This window comes from Dendrobates tinctorius, unplaced genomic scaffold (genome assembly GCF_039654945.1).
Source record: "Dendrobates tinctorius isolate UK_male_01 unplaced genomic scaffold, ASM3965494v1 ptg000086l, whole genome shotgun sequence".
In the NCBI taxonomy this organism is placed as follows: Eukaryota; Metazoa; Chordata; class Amphibia; order Anura; family Dendrobatidae; genus Dendrobates; species Dendrobates tinctorius.
In genome coordinates this window covers 59,724,751-59,749,454 of record NW_027361754.1, presented here as the reverse complement: position 1 = coordinate 59,749,454, position 24,704 = coordinate 59,724,751, and the positions used below count along the sequence as shown (strand labels likewise).

At 43.6% G+C, this 24,704-nt stretch overlaps 1 protein-coding gene across 2 annotated transcripts in view; it reads left to right on the top strand.

The window, feature by feature from the left end:
* The window catches only part of LOC141097935 (uncharacterized), a 151,256-nt gene that overhangs the window by 107,531 nt on the left and 19,021 nt on the right, over nucleotides 1–24,704 (top strand). The window contains exons 12-14 of one of the 2 annotated variants that reach the window (XM_073585463.1): nucleotides 438–587; nucleotides 15,109–15,189; nucleotides 16,267–16,304. In XM_073585463.1, the coding sequence (XP_073441564.1) occupies nucleotides 438–587; nucleotides 15,109–15,189; nucleotides 16,267–16,287 (252 nt within the window). In that variant the 3' untranslated portion in view covers nucleotides 16,288–16,304. The remainder of the gene's footprint in view (nucleotides 1–437; nucleotides 588–15,108; nucleotides 15,190–16,266; nucleotides 16,305–24,704) is intronic. The other variant, XM_073585462.1, reaches the window with a different exon arrangement.

Sequence of the window (24,704 nt, the reverse complement as noted above, 5' to 3'; positions counted from 1 at the left end):
GTATGATTGAATAGAGCTCCTTATTTTGTTCATAAAAACGAATACTACCATCATGCAGAAAATTTAGGCCACAAGTAGGATACCATTAGATTAGGGTCACAGCGACTACATGTGGTCATATTTTAATGTACATGTCCATAATTAGGGTTTTTGACTGTTATGATGAAAAGTAGTCATATAGTAGGGTTTTGCTTTTTGGGGGTCTACTGTGCTTCAATGAAAGCCCGTAATTTATTTTAAAGCATACATGGTAGAATTGTACATTTTTATAGTGATTGATTTAACTATTGATCTACACCTTGCCTATTTCATGAGTAGCAATACGAAAGGTTTCTCTGCAGCCCCAGCCTTGGGTTCGGGTAGCTTGTACATGGTGTTATGCCGCTATGTTAAGTGTCTGTCGCCTATTCTCTCCATGTAACCATATATCCCTGCAGGTTTCGGAGGATGCAGCCGATCCAGCCAAAGATCCCAACAATCAAGGTGAGGATGAATTCGAAGAAGCTGAAATCGACAGACCGGAATTTGAGGAGAAAGGAGAAGTGGGGAAAAATGCAGTGTATATGAAACCAGAGGCGAAAATGGTGGTAAGATCCTATGTAAAGGTGTCCATAAACGGAGCATCCTCTTAGTTTACTGGAGGAAACTGTATCCAATCTTTGGCACCGTGTCATTTCTTTTTCACTTTTTGGAAAATTATATATTGCACTTTTTCACTCGCGACTTATTATCACGCGTAGGTTTTTTTATGTATGTTTTTGGGGAAAAAATGTGTCCGATAATGTATAGTGATCCTAAGATCAACCGTACATCAGTGGCGAATCCCAGAAATGCACATTTCTTCCAAATGCAATTATGTTCACAGCTGGAGCAACACAATACTATGTGCACCTAAAAGAATAAATGCAGCCATCAGCAGTGTATGTGTGTACAGTATATAATTGTACGTATTAATAGAAAAGGTTCTTCTTTATACTAAGAAGGTGCATGTTCTCTACACCAACACCCCCCAAATGGCTGGAACACCTGTGCCGAGAAATCAGACCAACGCTGTCCACCATTGACGAGCTGTCACTTTTGCTCTGCATGAACAGATTTTAGATGACATTGACCCATCAATACATAAAACACAAGTGTATGTGCATACAACATCCATGAAAACTCTGGCGGTATTTCTCTTAAAGTATCATCATTGGCTTCTTTTTTGGTCTTCATCAAAGGCGTCTAGGGTTTTTTCATTTGTATATATAAACAGTGAGCGGTTGTCAAATGTTGTAAGGATCTCAGGTGGAATCTGCCTAAAGAAGACACCTTGATGCCTGAAGAAGACATATTGGTGCCTGAAAAAGACCTCTTGGTCACATACCCTAAAACTTGAACTTTGTACCTAATCCCACTGCCTGGAATAGTTGTAAAGGGGATTGCTCATACTGATCATAGGAGATCTTTGAAAAGGACTCATCATCCTTCCAGTGACATCTGTTTTAGAAAAATACTTGTATTTCCCGTAAAGTAACAATCTGTGTACCGTTCCTCTATTATTCCTCCTGACTATTCATAAGTAAATTGACCACATGATGTTTCAACTCATCTGGTCAAACAGATGTGTGAATGAGACTGACCCTCTCAACACTGTTTGGACAATATTGGAGGACACACCTTAACTGGTGACACCCAGTTGTCAATTTATACCTTTTGTAGGAGGAATATCAGAGGAACAATATAACATGGAGATGTAGAAAAATAAACTCCAAAATGGTATTAAAATATTAAGAATTGGAAAGTTTTTATTTTTTTTAATAGACATTCTCAGGCCAAATAGCTTTTTAGGGCATATGGACGTCACAAATTTGGACCCCTCTATGAGTTGCTTTATGAAAGTTGATGATATTTATGGTATATTGTTAGGATGTGCCACAAATATAATACTGCTGAAACCCACACAGATAACTAAAGCAGTGGCGCTGCGATGTTTTGACTCCAGTTTATCATGCTTGGCTTTTTTCATGAGACTTCAAATTGACCCATAGAAATGATCCCTTAAAATATTAGATAAATGCATTGCCGAAATCATTGAGTTCCCATGATTCTGACACTTTTTTCCGCTTTGTTCTGCGTCACTCCATTGCAGAGATATCCACATTTGTTTTTTCTGGGGCGCACTATGTGAAATCTCCGCTTTGTGGTCCAACTTGGTGTTTCTTCAGAGACACTACCAATCAAAGCATAACAATGTCGGAGACTGTTAGACTGCCAGATCAGCAACCGAGCTGTAATTGGCAATGGCTGCGATGGAGGGGTGAAAGCAGAGAAGACTGATGAAACGCCCAGTTGGACTGCAAAGTGGAGCTTTCACATAGTGCACTCCAGAAGGAACAAATATGGATATCTCTGCAATGGAGCGACGCAGAGCAAAACTGAAAAGAGCAGCAGAATCAGGGGGGCTCAGGGATTTCTACAAGTAACAATTTCATGAAACATTATGCTTATTACTATCTCTAGTGAATAGGACTGAGCCACAATACCAGACAGAACCTACAGACTAGAATACCTCGGTTTCTGGGTGTAAAAAAGATTTTATTTTTTCCCAAATAAAATCCTATATGTCTGATCCATGTTTCCATTCAGTGAGTTATCTAAAAGACGCTGTAAATTGTCAACAGACAGGTCGGTATACATGTATTTGCCGTGCTGTCCTTCTTATACTATTGTATACCGACTATAAGTCTCCACTTACTATGTCAAATACAGCGATTATTCAAGTCACATCTGTCAGCGAGCAGACATGTAATAGGCATCGGAGTCACATTGCTCCTTTCTGATATTGCCATTTAAATCATTGCATCCTAGAGGAAATAGATAAGAAAATAAATCTGGTGCTAAAGGGATTAACTGTTGTGTTTGTTCTGGCATTGACGTGTTTTTGTGCGTAAATGATGCAGAGATCAAATATAAACCCGCACCTGCAGTGTCACATGAATCTATTAATGTCTGATTTTTCTTTCGATTTCCTGTCTCCTTGAAATAAGAGGAGCATTTATGTGACGTCTACTGTTCTTAAACTTTGGGAATGAAATGAAGCATAATGGAGGTTTGTGTCACCTTGTCCTAAGGAAGGAGACTTTCTTTTCTTCCATTAGAACTGAAGCTGCATTTACACATTGCAAAATTGCACCAGAATTGAGCTGTTTTTGCGGCCATTTTTTTACATTGCAGTAAGACCTAATAAGTGTATTTGCCGTAGTTGTGGAAAATTGTGGCAAAAACAATGCATTTTTAACTACAACTTGTGAATTTAGCTCGAGGGTGGAACACAGGGGCAGACATACCACATGGAGGGGGCCCCTGAAGGGCAGCTAACACTGAGAGTAATCTAGCCTGTTTATCCGGCCCCGAGGGACCCCTGGCCAGATTGCCCTTATGTGTGGCGGGCAGGGAGCGATCTCTGCAGCTCCGCTGCCTACAGGAGACTCCGCTACCTTCAGGAGAAAATGGCAGCAGAGTGGAGCTGCAGGGATCCGTCCTGCTTACTGCCCGCACTTCCTGTCACAGTCGCGCGGCTGGATGACATCATCTTTCAGCGCGCTTCTGTGTCAGAGAGAGGAAGCTGCAGGCAATGAAGATGCTGCGGTTGCGGGAAATGTGTTTATTTGCTTAGAGGTGAGTTGTGCTCTCTGTAAGTAAGTGTGTGTGTGCACTGCGGCTACCGGGCAGTGTGCCGAGAGGTGAGTGGTGCTGTGTATGTGTTTGTGTGTGGAGGTGAGTTGTGGTGTGTGTGTACTTGGTGGAGAGGGCAATGAGGGGGTGGTGGGAGAGAAAACAATGATGGTGGTGGTAGAAAGGACAATGATGGTGGTGGTGGAAAGGTCAATGATGGAGGTGGTGGGGGAGAAGGCAATGAGGATGATGGTGAAAAGGGCAATGATGGGAAGATAATTATGGGAGTCGTGGGGAGAAAAAATGATTTGGGTGTTGGAGACAGAAATGACTGGGGTGGTGGAGAGGGCAATGATGGAGGTGTTGGAAAGGACAATGAACAATGATTGGGGTGTTGGAGAGAGCAATGATGGAGGTGGATGGGGAGCACAATGATTGAGATGGTAGAGAGGGCAGTGATGCAGTGTTAGGCGTCGGGTACCTGTTGCTGCACAGTGGGAATCCCAAGCTCTGCTCCCGGCGGTCTCCCATTCCTCCCCAGCCGCAGAGGAGGTTGCTCAGCAAACTCGTCTGTCCCGGCGCTCTGCCCAGACCACCTCCGTGGGTTTGGTTGCTGCTGCCACCTCTGGCACAGCTATGACAATGCAGGCTGCTCAGCAGCGAGATTCTCCAGGGATTAAGTCCTCATGTCGGGCCACTGAGCATGCCCGTGGAGTGATCTCCCATTGGAGATCGAAGGTCACGTGCTCAGGTCCTGCTCCTGTTCGGATTGGCCCATCCGAGAAGCCAGGAAGGTCCCGTACGCTCGCGTGTTGTGAGTTCCCTTTCTGTCTTTAGGCTATGTAGTCCTCCGGCTGTGATCGAGGGGCCTAGGGCATCGTAGGAGCCCCCCACGGCTACTGCTAGTTGTGTTGATAGGTTCAGGGGTCTGCAATCCGATAGCTGCCAACTTCTCTGGTTTTCTGGACTTAGCTAGCATTTCTATTTTTGCCTCCTACGGTGACTCAATCATAACAGAATCACCCGCCATACCGCAGATTCTAGGGTACTCAATAGCAGGAAAGAATTGTAAAAAAAAAAAAAAAAAAAGTGTATATTTTTTCCTCTATATCTCTGAGGCCGTAGAGGGAATTTTTTTTCTCTCAATGGAGATAAAGCAATTGTCTGATCGTGTGGAGCAGCTCGCTGCGGAAGTGCGGGGAATTTCCGCCTACCTTGCTCATTCACATGCTGCTGAACCAAAGATTCCTACACCTGATGTATTTTTTGGGGATCGGTCTAAATTTTTGAATTTCAAAAATAATTGTAAATTATTTTTTGCCTTGAAGCCTAACTCGTCAGGGAGCTCCGCGCAGCAGGTTAAAATTGTCATCTCTTTGCTGCGTGGCGATCCCCAGGATTGGGCGTTTTCTTTGAAACCAGATGATCCTATTCTGACTAATGTGAACGCATTTTTTCAGGCCTTGGGGTTGTTGTATGACGAACCTAATGCCATTGATCAGGCTGAAAAGACCCTGCTGGCATTGAACCAGGGTCGTGATTCTGCAGAATTGTACTGTCAAAAATTCCAAAAGTGGGCAGTACTTACTACCTGGAATGATAATGCATTGGCTGCTCTCTTTCGGAAGGGGTTGTCAGAAGCCATAAAGGATACTATGGTGGGATTTCCTGTTCCCTCTGGTCTTTAGATTCTATGTCTTTAGCCATTCAGGTTGATCGGCGTTTACGCGAACGCAGAGCTGCACGAGAGGTGTTGCCACCTGTTGAACAGATGTCTGAACCTATGCAATGTGATAGAGTTTTTTCCAGAGAGCAGCGTCAGGAGTTCAGAAGGCGTAATAAGTTGTGTTTTTTCTGTGGAGATGCCTCGCATGTTATTTCTGTCTGTCCTAAACGCGAGAAACGCTTTGCACACACGTTTTCTGTTGGTGGTGTTCAACCTAAGTTTCTTTTGGCTATTACTCTGATCTGCTCCCTGTCCACATTTTCCGCCAAGGCTTTTGTGGATTCGGGAGCAGCTCTAAACCTAATGGACTTGGATTTTGCTAAACGTTGTGGATTTCCGATGACACCTCTGCAGACGCCTATCCCTTTGAGGGGGATTGATGCTACTCCTTTGGCTAAAAAAACCCCTCAGTTTTGGACCCAGGTGGTAATGCGGGTCGCCCCAGACCATCAAGAAAATTGCAGGTTTTTGGTGTTACATAATCTGCATGATACTATTGTTCTGGGGTTTCCCTGGTTACAAATTCATAATCCAGTTTTGGATTGGAAATCTGTGTCTGTGGTGAGTTGGGGTTGTCGGTGTGCCTTTAGTGAGGCTCCGGTGTTTTCCACCTCTCCTCAGTCGCATGATGTTCCTGATTATTTGGCTGACTTTTATGATGTATTTAGTGAGAATGAGTCTGCGTCTCTGCTTCCTCATGGGAGTTATGACTGTGCTATTGAACTGAGCCCGGGGTGTAAATTTCCCAAGGGTCGGCTCTTCAATTTATCTGTACCCGAGCATGAGGCTATGCGATCCTATATTAAGGAGGCGTTGGAGAAGGGTCATATTAGACCATCCTCGTCACCCTTAGGTGCCGTTTTTTTTTTTTGTAGCCAAAAAGGATGGATCATTAAGACCTTGTATTGATTATCGTGCTCTCAACAAAATTACTGTTAAATATCAGTATCCGTTACCCCTGATTTCTGATCTATTCTCCAGAGTTAAAGGTGCTTGCTGGTTTACCAAGCTTGACCTTAGGGGGCGTATAATCTTATTCGCATTATGCATGGGGATGAATGGAAGACGGCGTTTAATACTCCGGAGGGACATTTTGAGTACCTGGTGATGCCTTTTGGGCTCACTAATGCCCCTTCTGTCTTCCAGTGCTTCATGAACGATATTTTCCGAGATTTTGTCGATACATTTTTGATTATCTATCTGGATGATATTTTGATCTTCTCCAAGTATTGGGATTCTCATGTGGAACATATTCGGACTGTGTTCCAGATCTTGAGGGAGAATTCCCTGTATGTCAAAGGATCTAAATGCCTTTTTGGAGTACAGAGGATTTCTTTTTTGGGATTTATTTTGTCTCCGTCAACTATTGAAATGGACCCGGCCAAGGTACAGGCCATTTACGATTGGGTTCAGCCCACTTCTTTGAAGGCCCTCCAGAAGTTTTTGGGTTTTGCTAATTTTTATCGGAAATTTATAGCAAAATTTTCTAGTATTGCCAAGCCATTGACTGATTTGACTAAGAAGGGTGCTGATGTGTTAAATTGGTCTCCGGAGGCTGTTTCTTCCTTTCAGGAGCTGAAGCGAAGATTCACCTCCGCCCCGGTTTTGCGGCAACCTGATGTCTCACTTCCGTTCCAGGTAGAGGTGGATGCTTCTGAGATTGGTGCAGGAGCTGTTTTGTCCCAAAAGGATCCTGTAACATCTAAAATGAATCCCTGTGCTTTCTTTTCCCGAAAGTTCTCTCCATCTGAACGTAACTATGATGTGGGGAATCGGGAACTGTTAGCCATGAAATGGGCATTTGAGGAGTGGAGACATTGGTTGGAGGGAGCTAAGCATCAAGTCGTGGTCCTCACTGACCACAAGAATTTGATTTACCTAGAGTCGGCTAAGCGCTTGAACCCTAGACAGGCTAGGTGGGCCTTGTTTTTTACACGTTTTGACTTTGTGGTTTCTTTTCTTCCTGGAACTAAGAATGTCAAGGCTGACGCCCTCTCTAGGAGCTTCTTTGCTGATTCTCCTGTGGTGACCAAGCCTGCTACCATCTTAGGCGAAGGGGTAGTTCTTTCTGCCATCTCGCCCGATTTGAGACGTGCTCTGGAAGAGTTCCAGGAGGACAAACCTGAGCGTTGTCCCAGTGGAAAGTTGTATGTTCCTGACCAGTGGAAGAAGAGAGTGATGTCTGAAGTTCATTGCTCTGCTTTGGCTGGTCATCCAGGTATTTTTGGTACTAGAGATCTGGTGAGTCGGTCTTTTTGGTGGCCCTCCTTGTCTCGTGATGTCAGGAATTTTGTGCAGTCCTGTGGGACGTGCTCCCGGTCTAAATCGTGTTCTCGCTCTAGTGGGTTGTTGATGCCTTTGCCTGTCCCCAAGAGGCCATGGACCCATATTTCAATGGATTTCATCTCTGATATGCCTGTCTCTCAAAGGTTGACTGTTATTTGGGTGATTTGTGATAGGTTCTCTAAGATGGTTCATCTTGTACCACTCCCTAAGTTGCCGTCTTCCTCTGAATAGGTGCCCCTGTTTTTACAACAGGTGGTTCGCTTGCACGGGATTCCTGAGAACATTGTATCTGACAGAGGAGTCCAGTTTGTGTCTAGATTTTGGAGAACTTTCTGTTCCAAGCTGGGAATTCAGTTGTCCTTCTCCTCTGCTTTTCACCCTCAGACCAATGGGCAGACAGAGAGAACAAACCAGACCTTGGAGTCATATTTGAGATGTTTTATTTCTGCTGATCAGGATGATTGGGTTTCATTTTTGCCCTTGGCCGAATTTGCTTTAAATAATAGAGCTAGTTCTGCCACTTTGATGTCTCCTTTTTTTTGTAACTTTGGGTTTCATCCTCGATTTTCTTCAGGGCAGGTGGAGCCCTCTGCCTGCCCAGGGGTTGACACTGTGGTGGAGAGAATGCACCAGATCTGGGACCAAGTGGTGGATAAGTTATCTCTCTCCCAGGAAAAGGCCCAGCGGTTTTCCAACCGACATAGGACCATTGGTCCCCAATTTAAGGTTGGTGATATGGTGTGGTTATCATCAAAAAATATTGCTATGAAGGTGGCTTCTCCTAAGTTTAAGCCTATATTTATTGGACCTTACAGGATTTTGGAGATTATTAATCCGGTCTCTTTTCGTTTGGCTCTTCCTGTCACATTTAAAATCCATAATGTGTTCCATAAATCTTTGTTGAAGAGGTTTGTTGAACCTGTTGTTCCGGGGATTGCACCTCCAGACCCTGTATTGGTTGAAGGTAACATGGAATATGAGGTAGAGAAAGTACTGAATTCCCTTCTGGCTAGACGGAGACTCCAGTATTTGGTTAAGTGGAAAGGTTATGGTCAGGAGGATAATTCCTGGGTCTCTGCCTCTGATATTCATGCCAAAAGATTGGTGCGTGCCTTTCATCAGGCTCACCCTGATCGCCCTGGTGGCGTGGTTGAGGGTTCGGTGACCCCTCCTCAAGGGGGAGGTACTGTTGTGAGTTCATTTTCCCCTTCACTACTGAGGCCCGAGGAACTCCCTCTTCTGGTGAAGAAAGGTAGTGAGCCTGATTGTCAAACACCTTGGGCTGATGATGATGACTGGCTGAGTGGAGTTAATGACTGGATATAAGGCTGCCGACGCCCTTCTGGCTTGCGGGTGATTTCTCTGTGGACTTCTAGGAAACCAGTCTGATTCCTGCTCATCTAAAGCTAAGATTTCTACTTTGCCTTTTTGCATTAGTGTTTTGTTTTCCTTGCTTTTCTGGATTCTGCCATTCCCTGCTGGGGTGAGCCGGTTGCTCTGTCTTCAGAATATTCCTGAGTACTGACATAGCTTTTTTGAAGCCTAGCGTCTTCAGGGCCTTTTTTACTGTCATTTGGTTGGCTCTTATTTTCATAGGGTTTTTCACGGATTGCAGACAGCAGCCTTCCTGTCCTTTCCTAGCTAAGCTAGCGTGGGCCCCATCTTTGCTCAGTCTATCTTTCTGTCTGTGTTTTGTTCTTTCTTCTTGCTTCACCGTCATTATATGTGGGGGGCTGCCTTTTGCTTTGGGGTCTGCTCTGGGGCAGTTTAGATTTCCCTTTCTGTCTTTAGGCTATGTAGTCCTCCGGCTGTGATCGAGGGGCCTAGGGCATCGTAGGAGCCCCCCACGGCTACTGCTAGTTGTGTTGATAGGTTCAGGGGTCTGCAATCCGATAGCTGCCAACTTCTCTGGTTTTCTGGACTTAGCTAGCATTTCTATTTTTGCCTCCTACGGTGACTCAATCATAACACTCGCGGCTATAAAAGGTTCGCATGGCCGCTCGGCCATGCGCTAGGATACACTGTATTTTCAGACTATGAGGAGTGAGTGATGTATGCACGTATAAATGTCTCTGATGACTGACTCATTATGAAACCCCTACCCTTGGTACGCATGTGTTGTGCAGCCTAGCCTGCTAGCGCCCAGGCTTAGGTGTAGGTAGGGCAGAGTCGGAGTCAGGCATTAGTCCCCATCAATGACTCGGCACGCCACAGTGCACGTGCTCCACACTCCGTAGCCAGCGTCTATAGCGACATTCGCGGCAGCGACGCCGTGCGCTCAGAGGGCCTAGAGGAACTCTAACCCCGTGTCCTTGGGGTAAAGTTCTGTGGCCGCTTTCTGTGCGCCTTTTGGCCGGGCTCTGTGAGCTAAACAGGCTCCAGTATTTGCGTTGTGCGGCTCTGTGAGTCAACAGAGTAAGCTCCTGTTCACACTGGGTGACGTAACCCACATGTGACTGTTTTCACGCCGCTCTATTCTTCCGCCATTACCTAGCAGCAGTGTACCACCTGTGCACGGTGGACCCCGGGCTGCGAACGCACCTACTATTATTTATAATTTGGTGCGTTCCGCCAGCCCTAACATGCAGGTGGTGGAAAATGCAATGATGGGTGTGGTGGGGAGAAGGCAATGGTGGAGGTGGTGTAGTATTATTATTATTAAGGACCACAATGGGGGTGGTGGGGCAGAACAATGATGGGGAGGGGGAGAGGACAATGATGGGAGTGGTGGAGGAGAACAATGTTTGGGGTGTTGGAGAGGGCAATGATGGAGATGGTGGGGGAAAACAATGATTGGGGTGGTAGAGATGACAATGAAGGATTTGGTTGAGAGGGCAGTAATGGGGGTGGTGGAGAGGAGAATGATGGATGTGGAGATTGGAATGGCAGTAAGAGGGACTTATAATGGACTTATGAACAGGCGGAGGATATTAGATATGGATGTGAAATGAATTGAGTGGTGGAGGAGGGTGCAAAGCCCCTGCTAGCGTCCTCCCCATCTCACAATCCATTGTGATGCTATTGGGGACTTAAAGTTTATTGGGGAGAGGAGGCGATAAGGTGCATAGTACACTTTATAATTAACTGAAAGGTGGGAGAAGACACTGTCAGGGACTTGTAATGTTTTGGGAGGTGGCGGAGGATGCTCAGTACCTGATGGCGTCTGCTCCCACCCCCAAAGTCATTATGATGCTTTCAAGGACTTACACTGATCGGAGGGACACAAGACAGGGACTAAGGCAATGTGCACTGGATTTGCAGGAGAAAATTCATATCCTAATGTGTTAGCAGGAAGGACACCGCGTAAAACACATTTATTTTTTGGCAATGTTTTTGCCATGCTTTTGTTACGTATTTTCCCCCATTATGCAGATTTGAATTTGCTGCAAATCTGCAAAGAAAAAATTAGCAACGTGTGCATGAGACTTCAGGGCTCTCATTCACATTACTTGTACCGTGTGCACATAGCCTTACAGGTAATTGGGGTGAGTCACAGGCTGAATAGTTTATATTACTGGGTGGCAGAGATTATAGTTAATGGAGGACAGAGTGCTGCTTATCACATTATATTTTTAATGGTGGGGAGCATATCTGTATTCAGGGGGGAGACACAAGTACAGTGGGGAAAAAAGCTGTTTTTGATGTTTTGGGCCTGTCGCTAAGCAACACGGACTTTCAAATCCCTCCAAAGGTTTTCTATGGGGTTGAGATCTGGAGACTGGCTAGGCCACTCTAGGTCCTTCATATGCTTCTTATGAAGCCACTCCTTCATTGCCCTGGCGGTGTGCTTGGGATCATTATCATGCTGAAAGACCCATCCATGTTTCATCTTCAATGCCCTTGCTGATGGAAGGAGGTTTGCACTCAAAATCTCACTATACATGGCCCCATTCATTCTTTCATGTACACGGATCAGTCGTCCTTGTTCCTTTGCAGAGAAACAGCCCTAAAGCATGATGTTGCCACCCCCATGCTTCACAGTAGGTATGGTGTTCTTTGGATGCAACTCAGCATTCTGTCTCCTCCAAACACGACAAGTTTTGTTTCTACCAAACAGGTCTACTTTGGTTTCATCAGACCATATGACATTCTCCCAATACTCTTCTGGATAGTCCAAATGCTCTCCAGCAAACTTCAGATGGGCCCGGAGATGTACTGGCTTAAGCAGGGGGACAAGTCTGGCATGGCAGGATCTGAGTCTCTGGCAGCGTAATGTGTTACTGATGGGAGCCTTTGTTACGGTAGTCCCAGTTCTATGCAGGTCATTCATTAGGTCCCCCCGTGTGGTTCTGGGATTTTTACTCACCGTTCTTGTGATCATTTTGACCCCCACGAGGTGAGATCTTGCGTGGAGCCTCAGATCGAGGGAGATTATTAGTGGTCTTGTATGGCTTCCATGTTCTTATTATTGCTCCCACAGTTGATTTCATCACACCAAGCTGCTTGCCTATTGCAGATTCAGTCTTCCCAGCCTGGTGCAGGGCTACAACTTTGTTTCTGGTGTCCTTCGGCTGCTCTTTTGTCTTCACCATAGTGGAGTTTGGAGTATGACTGAGGTTGAGGACGGGTGCCTTTTATACTGATAACAAGTTCAAACAGGTGCCATTACTACAGGTAATGAGTGGAAGACAGAGGAGCCTCTTAAAGAAGAAGTTACAGGTCTGTGAAAGACAGAAATCTTGCATGTTTTAGGTGACCAAATACTTATTTTCCACCATAGTTTAAAAAATAAATCTTGCCAAATCAGACAAGGTGATTTTCTGGATTTGTTTTCTCATTTTGACGCTCATAGTTGTGGTCTACCTATGATGTCAATTACAGGCCTCTCTAATCTTTTTAAGTGGGAGAACTTGCACAATTGGTGGCTGTGGCTGACTAAATACTTTTTTCCCGACTGTGTGTATGTGTGTGTGTGTGTGTGTATATATATATATATATATATATATATATATATATATATATTAGTGTCTGCCCTGGTGGAAAAGGATAGTGAGGAGCTGGTATCATCCTTTTCTTAAAGGGAACCTGTAACTTGGTACATGCAATCTGATCTGAATGATGTAGAGAAGGAGAAGCTGAGCATAATGCTTTATAAGTTTGTAGACAAAGATTGATTTTATTAATTGAAATCCCTGGTGTTTTTATGCAGATGAGTAGAGTGGGCGGCGTTACTTTGCATGCGTCGAGTGGGCGGTCCTACTCAGCATGCGTCGAGTGGGCGGTCCTACTCTGCATGATTCAAGTGGGCGGTCCTACTCTGCATGCATCGAGTGGGCAGTCCTACTCTGCATGCATCGAGTGGGCGGTCCTACTCAGCATGCATCGAGTGGGTGGTCCTCTGCATGAGACGGTCCTACTCAGCATGAGTCCAATGGGCGGTCTGTTGTGAGTTCATTTTCTGGTCTACCAGTTGTGAGTTCTCCTTCCAGGCTCCCTCTGGTGGTAACAGGAGGTAGTGAGGCTGATTTAATCAGTAGAGATCTGCCACCTGATAATGAGGATGACGATTGGACCTCAGGAATCTCAGATTGGATTTAAGACAGCCAACGCCCTACTCTGGTGCTGGTGATTCCTTCTGCTTGTCAGGTCTTGGTTCTCAGCTCTGTTCCAGTCAGCTCAAGCTAAGTTTCTCTGCTAATGTTCACACTTGATTTTGTTGTTCTATTCAGTTTTTTGCGTGGTCAGTCAGCCCCGGCTGGGGCTGTGCTGAATTTCTCTTATTTATCTGTATTTGCCAATTTGCTTTTTGTCCCTTATTAGATTGGCCTCTTTTTGCTCTGTCTCAGAATATTTCAGAGTGCTGATATAGTGGGAGAAGTCTAGTGACTTCAGGGTTAATTTTGTTATCAGAAGTGTTGGACATTATTTTGTAGAGTTTTGGGCAGATTGCAGACAGTGTCTTTCCTTTCCTCTCCTTTTTAGTTAGTTTGGGCCCCATCGTTTGCTCAGCCTATTTTCCTGCCTGTGTTTGTGTTTTCATCTTGTTTCACTGTCAATACATGTGTGGGGACTGTCTATTCCTTTGGGGTCTGCTCTGGGGCAGTTAGTTTTCCCCTTTTCTTGCTTTACGCTTATTTAGTCCTCCGGCCGTGACGAGGCGCCTAGGTTCATCGTAGGTACGCTCCACGGCTGCTGCTAGTTGTGGTTAGGAACAGGGATCTGCAATCTGCATAGTTACCAACCACTCTGGTGTTTCTGGGCTTAGCATGTTTAGGTTTTTTCCTCCTCGGTGACCCATTCATAACAGCGGTCCTACTCAGCATGAGTCCCGTGGGCGGTCCTACTCAGCATGCGTCCCATGGGCGGTCCTACTCAGCATGAGTCCCATGGGTTGTCCTACACAGCATGAGTCCAGCGGGCAGTCCTTACTTATGTGTTAAAGCTCAGTACAGTCCTTATTGCATTACAGTTCTCTGCAAATATTAAATGATTTGCTATACCACATGGCTTGGACCCCGAATCAGAGAGTGTGGCACAGAGGAAGGTCCCTATGCATCCATATGAGACTCACATAAATTCTTTCATTGGAGCATAGAGAAAATACACTGAATAGAAACAGTGGGTCACGTGGTATAACTGAAGGACCAAAATAAGAAAAAAATTAATAATAAAATGTTCACTATTATGTCAAGAAATGTTGCATAAATCGATACTAGCAGTGAAAATAAGAAACTTTATGATATTTACCTTATCAAGGAAACCTACTTCTTTCTCCACTTGTGAGCCAGTTCTTATGGGCCACTTTTTCCTCCTGAAGTCACCATCCACTCCTGAAAACCTGTTCAAATCTGTTTTGGTCAAAACAAGTTAGACTGACACCACAGTGAGGTATCAGGTTACAGAGCATATTGAAGTCTATGGAAAGGGAAGTAGGAATAAGGAGCACTCCGCACAGTAAGAGACTAGGCAGATTGTCTTGCAGCTTTCTGCAAATGTATTTCACGTCAGTGCTGGATTCACAGATACACAGCTCAGTACTTCAGTGCTGAATTCACAGACACAGAGCTGAGTACGTCAGTGCTGGATTCACAGACACACGGTTCAGTAATGCTGTAAAATGTCTTCCATGCTGCTTCTTCTGTCTGTGTTCTACATAAAAAGAACAGGAATCCATGTATCTGCTTGTGCTATGTATGGGAGACATCATAGCAGTTAGTGTCCACCCACTAGCTCAGCAATAACTGAAAATCAGAGCCTACAGAGGGGAAAACTGCTGAAAATGAAGCAGACAAGTCATATTGTGGCCAGAATGAGTGTTATTCCTCATGTACACACACCACAGCTAAATGTGGCATTGTCAGGACTAGGACTAGGCCTACGAATTTCTAGGTATGTGCTTAGTCATAATATTTCCTTGTTTCCTCCATACATTCCATGATCTTTTATAGTTTTTTTGTAATAATCCACTTGATTTTTAATTGTATATTTTTCTTATTTAGTTCTTGCAGGCAGCTGATGCCAGAGTGCGATCCAGAGAAGATCCAGAAGAACCATATCAGGATGAACAAGAGCATGATCTTGTAAGAATACATTCTGTTGCGATAGCATATGGGGAGGGGAGTGAACCCCTTGTTAATTATTTTACACTGGGTGGGAGATTTCTTGAACCAGGATTTGTTATTAACTAACCAATCAGATGAAAGATATCATTTTTTTGCACTTTGGGAAGTAAATACTACATTCTGATTGGTTTAAACTTCTCGACTTTTCCCATGCATTAGTTTTAGTAAATCGCTTATTCCTTTGTGGTTCGGTGCTTCTTATTTCCAGTAGGATAGTTTAATTTGTGCGTAAAATTCTCCCACATGTGTCCCAAATGATGTAATGACCTTACTAATTCTATACTGATGTCACTTATGATGGCCTGTCGTATGGCAGATATTTTTATTGTATGGAAACTACATGTAAAGTAGCCTGGAAGTGCAATGTTTGTGCCAATACACTGAATATATCGACACGCCCCCGATGCACTCCTGGGCTTTTTTGCATGTGCCTTCAAAGCTTGATCTGTCAGCACACATCAGATTACTACAAGAATGGTATTGTCACGCTAGGACCTATCCAGTCGCACCGCTGGTTTTGTAGCAAAAACTGTCCCGAACAGATTCCCTTTAAAGTGGATATATATATATATATATATATATATATATATATATATATATATATATATAATTATTTTTTTCTTTTTCTTAAACTACTTGTACCTTAATACAGTTGCACACCCCCCCAAAAAAAATCACATTTTTGGGTTAAGTTATATGATCCTATCCTCCAAATACCCTGCAGCCATAGAATTAAAGGGGATGGCACACAATAATATTAAAGGGAGACTGCGATGTCCCCTAATGCTTCAAACCTGCAGATTGTCCTGGGTTTTCTGGGACTTTGGGTGTTGGTGACCAGGTAATCTTTCTGACTTATTCACGTCTGCGGATCTATAAATGATGTAAATCCTATAATAAAGGTGAGGTGCTGAGTATGGGAATAACTGCCTCTTATACAATATTCTAAATGGTGATGCCTGCAGATAATGATGTGTATACAGATGACCGCTTCATGTTAAAATCGGTGTTTCCCTTTATCTTCTAAAACGACAGCTCAGAGTCTCAAACACGTGAAGTGTTCAGTGACCCAGGTCAGTCTCACTTTTTGTACTTCCCGATAAATTAATTGGAAAGGAAAAATGGCTGCAATGACAATAAATCACTTCACCTAAATCGGTTTTGATCAACCAGATGAAGAACCACTGGATAATCCTTTAATGAAATTGATGACTCAAACATAAATTTTATAGATTTGTGAAAAATAATTCTAATCGCTCTTATTGCAGGGGTGTACAGGATGGCAAAAACAAGGCCACAATAATAGCACTCTGGGTATTGAAGTGTAAAATGAGTCTTAAACAGAAGTGTTTTGCAAATGTAGACTTTAACGTTCTTTATTTTTATTATTTTCTTTCTTTCTCTGGTGCTCTATTCTATTCTATTTCCTATCCTACCAAAGTAAGGGAGAGATAAAAAAAATGTGTAACTGCAGGATGGGGCACCATCAGGATTGCTTGTAATATACTATTATGGAGACACTAAATTATGGAGATTTTATTGCAGGAGGTAAATGGGAAGTCTTCTACTTTATAAGTTAATCTTAAAGGGGTTAGCCGAGACTATTTTTTCCTTACAGGGCTAAGAACTTGTCACGGCTCTATTGTCTGATATCCTGGGGCTAGGGGCTTCTTCTTTAACCCTAAAGCTACCAGGCGCCCTAGCTATTCCTGCTCTCCGGATTACTTCTAATGGTGAAGACGCCGGGGCCACATATTTTGCTGAGCTCCTAAATCAAGCTTAAGCTGTCCCCTCCCTCAAGACAAAGAGCTGGTCTGTTGTTGTGAGGTCAAAAGAAGCCAGAGATAGGAGAGATTGTCATAGGGCAAAACAGGCAGTTAGTTGGCAACTACCTACCACTAAGTTCTTTGCCCCACAGCCAAACAAAACTCCAAATCCTGGATAACCCTTTTAATTATCCTAGAGTGGTGAAAGAAGTAAAAAAAACTATACTCACCTCCTGGACCGTTGCTGTTTTTTTGATACTTGGTACCATGACCCCCACCAGCCTCATGTCATCAACATCCAAGGGGATGGCGTCACTGCTGCTGAAAAGCAGCTACAGTTGTTTTTTTCCTGTTCAAACAAATTTTTTATGATGCAGCCAATCAGCAAGCGCCAATTGTCTGCAGTTATCATGTGATGCCCCAACTGGATGTTGATGAAATAGACCAGCGGGGGGGGCACAGTACCAAGTATGACAGTGCGGCGCCATTCTGATAACTGAGTATGGTTTTTTTTTTTCTTCAAAAATTAAACTTAATGGGTTCAGAGTTTTTTAATTAGACACCCCATCTAACCCACAAATAACATATATCACACAGCCACAAGATATGTGACCGGTGGGTCCTGACTGCTGGTTTCCCATAGACGTGAATGGAGCAGTGGTCACACGAGGGACATAACAGCCACTAACTTTGTTGGTCTTGTTTGTGTAGGTGATAAAAGTTATTAATGAACTTTGCATAATTGTTTAAATTCCTTTTTAGATGTATTGTAATAATTAAAAAAAAAAAAACTTAGGCTTCTCCTTTAATAAATAAAGCAATAATTGTACTCGTCAATTTCTTCTTGTAGACGAAGCTTGCAGGACTTGGGCTTGGCTGATGAAAAGCTGAGCTCCTGCCACTTTGCACTGGCTCAGTTTTATTCTAGCACTTTACATTGCTATGTTCAATATTTTACAATCGTCGGTGGGCTTTTATAATTTCCCCTGCCGTTTTAATTTCAATCACGAGTTCCTCACCTCAGCTAACTTGATTTTTTTTTTCTTGCTGCATTACTTGGAGCCTCTGATCCTTTGGGGGTCTTCGTTGTTGAATTCAGCACTCACATTATCATGCATCGCAGCTCCTCAACACAACACGTACAGTTTCTACATCCTTTCGTAGATGACAGAACACATCTGTGCTGATTTCTCTGCAGAGGGAATCGCGCTCTTACAGAGCAAAGGAAGCAAAATCTTTGTACAGAGTAGGATCCAGCAGAGACAGCTTGGTTCTAATGGGGGGGTGATTTGGCACCGATGCGCCCTGACGATGAAACACACAGAAAAACTACGGGCGATTAGAATTTGGATGGTAAAACTGCTGTCTAAAAAATATTCAGTCTGCATCATGATGAGTGGTCTGCATCGAAATCCAATGTAATACCATGGATGGGAAACTAGGATGCCATGATTCTTGAGATTTCACCCATTTTACGTGCTCCCTAAAGGATGTCAACGTATGCAAAACTAGAGCACATTGGCATTTGGAGAAAAATCAGTATATTATCGAATTTTTTAAAAAAGGAATGTTAAAAAGGACACATAAAAAGTCTCCCCTTTATAAAAAACTAGCTGAAGAGCCCGGCGTTGCCCGGGCATAGTAACTAACTACGGTTAGTTATAACAAATTATAATGATATATATATACTGTGTGTTTAACCCCTTCACTACCAAGGGTGGTTTGCACGTTAACTACCGGGCCAATTTTTACAATTCTGACCACTGTACCTTTATGAGGTCATAACTCTGGAACGCTTTCATGGATCCTGGTGATTCTGACATTGTTTTCTCGTGACTAGAGTTGAGCGATACCGTCCGATACTTCAAAGTATCGTATCGGATGGTATCGGCCGATCTTTAAAAAAAGTATCGGTATCGCCGATTCCGATACCGGAAGTCCCATTCAAGTCTATGGGACTTCCGGTATCGGAATAAGAAAAACCCTTTCCTGCCCTTGTACAGCCTCTCTGGGGTCTGTACGGGCCTTTCGGGGGGCTGTGCCGGCCTGCCAGGGGGTCTGTGCAGGCTCCGGTGGTCTGTGCCGGCCTGCCGGTGGTCTGTGCAGGCTCCGGGGGGCTGTGCCGGCCTGCCGGGGGGCTGTGCCGGCCTGCCGGGGGGCTGTGCAGGCTCCGGGGGGCTGTGCCGGCCTGCCGGGGGGCTGTGCCGGCCTGCCGGGGGGCTGTGCAGGCTCCGGGGGTCTGTGCAGGCATCGTCCGATGGGACTACAAGTCCCATCGGGCGATGCCTGCTACCATGACAGTGATTGACACATTAGCCAATGATGGGACAGTAGTAGTCCCATCATCCGGCTAATGTGTTAAATGTAAAAAAAAAAAAAAATTACATGCTACATACATACAACATGCATACTACATACATGCTACATTCATACTACATACTACATACATGCTACATACATACTACATATATACTACATGCATGCTACATACATACTACATGCTACATACTACATGCATGCTACATACATACTACATGCTACATACTACATATATACTACATGCATGCTACATACATACTACATACATACTACATATATACTACATGCATGCTACATACATACTACATGCTACATACATACTACATATATACTACATGCATGCTACATACATACTACATACATACTACATGCATGCTACATATGACAGCCGGGAAATTCCCACACAGCAATGGCATAAAGTGAGACTAGGGACTTTTTTTTTTTAAGTGGCGGAGGAATACAGTGCGGAAGGATACCTACCTTCCGTCATTGGATTTCTGCAGCCCGTAGAGAACGGCAGCATCATCTGATGCTGCAGTTCTCTACCCAAGATCGTCGTGGGACACACTCGTGGACTGCTTCGGATCGTGGGTGAGTATTTTTGTGGTTTGTTATGTTAATATTTATCCCGGAATAGACAATGGCTTCGGGGAACAATGTGACAAGTATTGGTAAGTATGTTACTCTATGTTATATGTACTGTATGTCTATGTATGTATTGTATGAATGTATTGTATGTATGTAGTATATATGTGGTATGTATGTAGCATGTAGTATGTATGTAGCATGCATGTAGTATGTATGTAGCATGCATGTAGTATGTATGTAGCATGCATGTAGTATGTATGTAGCATGCATGTAGTATGTATGTAGTATGTATGTAGTATGTATGTAGCATGTATGTAGCATGCAGTATGTATGTAGCATGTATGTAGTATGTATGTAGTATATATGTAGTATGTATGTAGCATGTAGTATGTATGTAGCATGCATGTAGTATATATGTAGTATGTATGTAGCATGCATGTAGCATGTATGTAGTATGTATGTAGTATGTATGTAGCATGTATGTAGTATGTATGTAGCATGTATGTAGTATGTATGTAGTATATATGTAGTATGTATGTAGCATGTAGTATGTATGTAGCATGCATGTAGTATATATGTAGTATGTATGTAGCATGCATGTAGCATGTATGTAGTATGTATGTAGTATGTATGTAGCATGCAGCATGTATGTAGTATATATGTAGTATGTATGTAGCATGCATGTAGTATGTATGTAGTATGTATGTATGTAGCATGCAGTATGTATGTAGCATGTATGTAGTATGTATGTAGTATATATGTAGTATGTATGTAGCATGTATGTAGTATGTATGTAGCATGCAGTATGTATGTAGCATGTATGTAGTATGTATGTAGTATATATGTAGTATGTATGTAGCATGCATGTAGTATGTATGTAGCATGCATGTAGTATGTATGTAGTATTTTTTTTTTATTTTTTTTAACATTTAACACATTAGCCGGATGATGGGACTACTACTGTCCCATCATTGGCTAATGTGTCAATCACTGTCATGGTAGCAGGCATCGCCCGATGGGACTTGTAGTCCCATCGGACGATGCTTGCACAGACCCCCGGACATCAGCACAGCCCCCCGGCAGGCCGGCACAGCCCCCCGGCAGGCCGGTACAGACCCCCACAGGGTGCACAGACCACCGGCAGGCCGGCACAGCCCCCCGGCAGTCCGGTACAGACCCCGGGCAGTCCACACAGCCCCCCGGCAGGCCGGCACAGCCCCCCGGCAGGCCGGCAGAGACCCCCGGAAGGCCCGAAATGACGGCGCATCATGATGCGCACACACCGCGCATCATGATGACGTCAGGCCGTCAATCAACTGAACTTCCGATTCCGATGCCGAATTCCGATATTGAAAAAATATCGGAAGTCGGTATCGGAATTCCGATACAGCAAGTATCGGCCGATACCCGATACTTGCGGTATCGGAATGCTCAACACTACTCGTGACATATTGTACTTCATGTTCGTGGTAAAATTGCATTCAAATAACTTGCGTTTATTTGTGAAAAAAACGGAAATTTGGCGAAAATTTTGAAAATTTCGCAATTTTCCAACTTTGAATTTTTATGCCCTTAAATCACAGCGATACGGCACACAAAAAACTTAATACATAACATTTCCCACATGTTTACTTTACATCAGCACAATTTTGCAACCAAAATTTTTTTTTGCTAGGAAGTTATAAGGGTTAAAATTTGACCAGCGATTTCTCATTTTTGCAACACCATTTTATTTTTAGGGACCACTTCACATTTGAAGCCACTTTGAGGGGTCTATATGATAGAAAATACCCAAAAGTGACACCATTCTAAAAACTGCACCCCTCAAGGTGCTTAAAACCACATTCAAGAAGTTTATTAACCCTTTAGGTGCGTCACAGGAATTTTTTGAATATTAAAAAAAAAATGAACATTTAACTTTTTTTCACAAAAAAAATACTTCAGGTTCAATTTTCTTTATTTTACCAAGGGTAACAGGAGAAATTGGACTGCAAAAGTTATTGTGCAATTTGTCCTGACTACGCTGATACCTGATATGTGGGGGGGAACCACTGTTTCGGCGCATGGCAGAGCTCAGAATGGAAGGAGCGCCGTTTGACTTTTTCAATGCAAAATTGGCTGTAATTCAGATCGGACGCCATGTCACGTTTGGCGAGCCCCTGATGTACCTAAACAGTGGAAACCCCCCCAAGTGACCCCATTTTGGAAACTAGACCCCCCAAGGAACTTATCTAGATATGTGGTGAGAACTTTGAACCCACAAGGGCTTCACAGAAGTTTATAACGTACAGCGGTACAATTAAAAAATCATATTTTTTCCACAAAAATGATCTTTTCACCCACAATTTTTATTTTTCCAAGGGTAACAGGACCCTAAAAGTTTTTGTGCAATTTGTCCTGAGTACGCTGATACCCCATATGTGGGTGTAAATGACTATTTGGGCGCATAGCAGAGCTCGGAAGGGAAGCAGCGCCATTTGACGTTTTTGGCTAGAATTGAGATCGGACACCATGTCGCGATTGGAAAACCCCTGATGTACCAAAACAGTGGAAACCCCCCACAAATGACACCATTTTGGAATCTAGACCCCCCAAGGAACTTATCTAGATGTGTGGTGAGAACTTTGAACCCCCAAGGGCTTCACAGAAGTTTATAACGTACAGCAGTACAATTAAAAAATCATATTTTTTCCACAAAAATGATCTTTTCACCCTCAATTCTTATTTTCCCAAAAGTAACAGGACCCTAAAAGATATTGTGCAATTTATCCTGAGTACGGTGATACCCCACATGTGGGTGTAAACCACTATTTGGGCGTATGGCAGAGCTCGGAAGGGAAGCAGCGCCATTTGACGTTTTTGGCTGGAATTGAGATCGGACACCATGTCGCATTAGGAAAGCCCCTGATGTACCAAAACAGTAGAAACCCCCCACAAATGACACCATTTTGGAAACTAGACCCCCCAAGGAACTTATCTAGATGTGTGGTGAGCACTTTGAACCCCCCAGTGCTTCACTGAAGTTTATAACGTCCGGGCGTGAAAATAAAAAAATCGTATTTTTTCCACAAACATGATCTTTTAGTCCCCATTTTTTTATTTTCCCAAGGGTAACAGGAGAAATTGGACCCCAAAAGTTGTTGTCCAATTTGTCCTGAGTACGCTGATACCTCATATGTGGGAGAAAACTACTGTATGGGCACACGTCGGGGCTCGGAAGGGAAGTAGTGACGTTTTGGAATGCAGACTTTGATGGAATGGTCTGCGGGTGTCATGTTGCGTTTGGAGAGCCCCTGATGTACCTAAACAGTGGAAACCCCCCACAAGTGACCCCATTTTGGAAACTAGACCCCCTAATGAACTTATCTAGATGTGTGGTGAGCACTTTGAACCCCCCAGTGCTTCACAGAAGTTTATAACGACCGGGCGTGAAAATAAAAATATCGTATTTTTTCAACAAACATCATCTTTTAGTCCCCATTTTTTTTATTTTCCCAAGGGTAACAGGAGAAATTGGACCCCAAAAGTTGTTGTCCAATTTGTCCTGAGTACGCTGATATCTCATATGTGGGAGAAAACTACTGTATGGGCACACGTCGGGGCTCGGAAGGGAAGTAGTGACGTTTTGGAATGCAGACTTTGATGGATTGGTATGCGGGTGTCATGTGCGTTTGGAGAGCCCCTGATGTACCTAAACTATTGAAACTCCCCACAAGTGACCCCATTTTGGAAACTAGACCCCCCACGGAGCTTATCTAGATGTGTGGAGAGCACTTTGAACCCCCAAGTGCTTCACAGAAGTTTATAACGCCTGGGCGTGAAAATAAAAAAAACATTTTTTTCCGCAAAATTATATTTTTGCCCCGAGTTTTTTATTTTCCTAAGGGTAACAGGAGAAATTGGACCCCAAAAGTTGTTTTGTAATTTGTCCTGAGTAGGCTGATACCCTACATGTGGGGGTAAAACACTGTTTGGGCACATGGCAGAGCTTGGAAGGGAAGGAGCACCATTTGACTTTTTCAACGCAGAATTGGCTGGAATTGAGATCAGACGCCATGTTGCCTTTGGAGAGCACCTGATGTGCCCAAACAGTGGAAACCCCCAATTATAACTCCAACCCTAACCTCAACACACCCCTAACCCTAATCTGAGCCCTAGCCCTAACCCTATCCCTAACCCTAACCCTAGCCCTAACCCTAGCCCTAACCCTAACCCTAGCCCTAACCCTAACCCTAGCCTTAACCCTAGCCCTAGCCCTAACCCTAGCCCTAGCCCTAACCCTACCCTAACCCTAACCCTAGCGGGAAAATGGAAATAAATACATTTTCTTTTAGTTTTATTATTTTTCTCTAACTAAGGGGGTGATAACGGGGGGTTTGATTTACGATTTATGGCGGTTTTTATGTTTGGCGGCTGTCGCACGCTAAAAGACGCTTTTTATTGTAAAAATAGTTTTTGCATCACCACATATTGTGAGCTATAATTTTTCCATATTTTGACCCACCGAGTCATGTGAGGTCTTATTTTTTGCGGGACGAGTTGACGTTTTTATTGGTACCATTTTCGGGCACGTGACATTTTTGATCGCATTTTATTCCGATTTTTGGGATGCAGAATGAACAAAAACCAGCTTTTCATGAATTTCTTTTGGGGGGTGCGTTTACACCGTTCCGCGTGCGGTAAAATTGATAACGCGTTTTTATTCTTCGGGTCAGTACGGTTACAGCGATACCTCATTTAGGTCGTTTTTTTATGTTTTGTCGGTTTTTTGCAATGAAAACAATTTTATATAAAAAATAA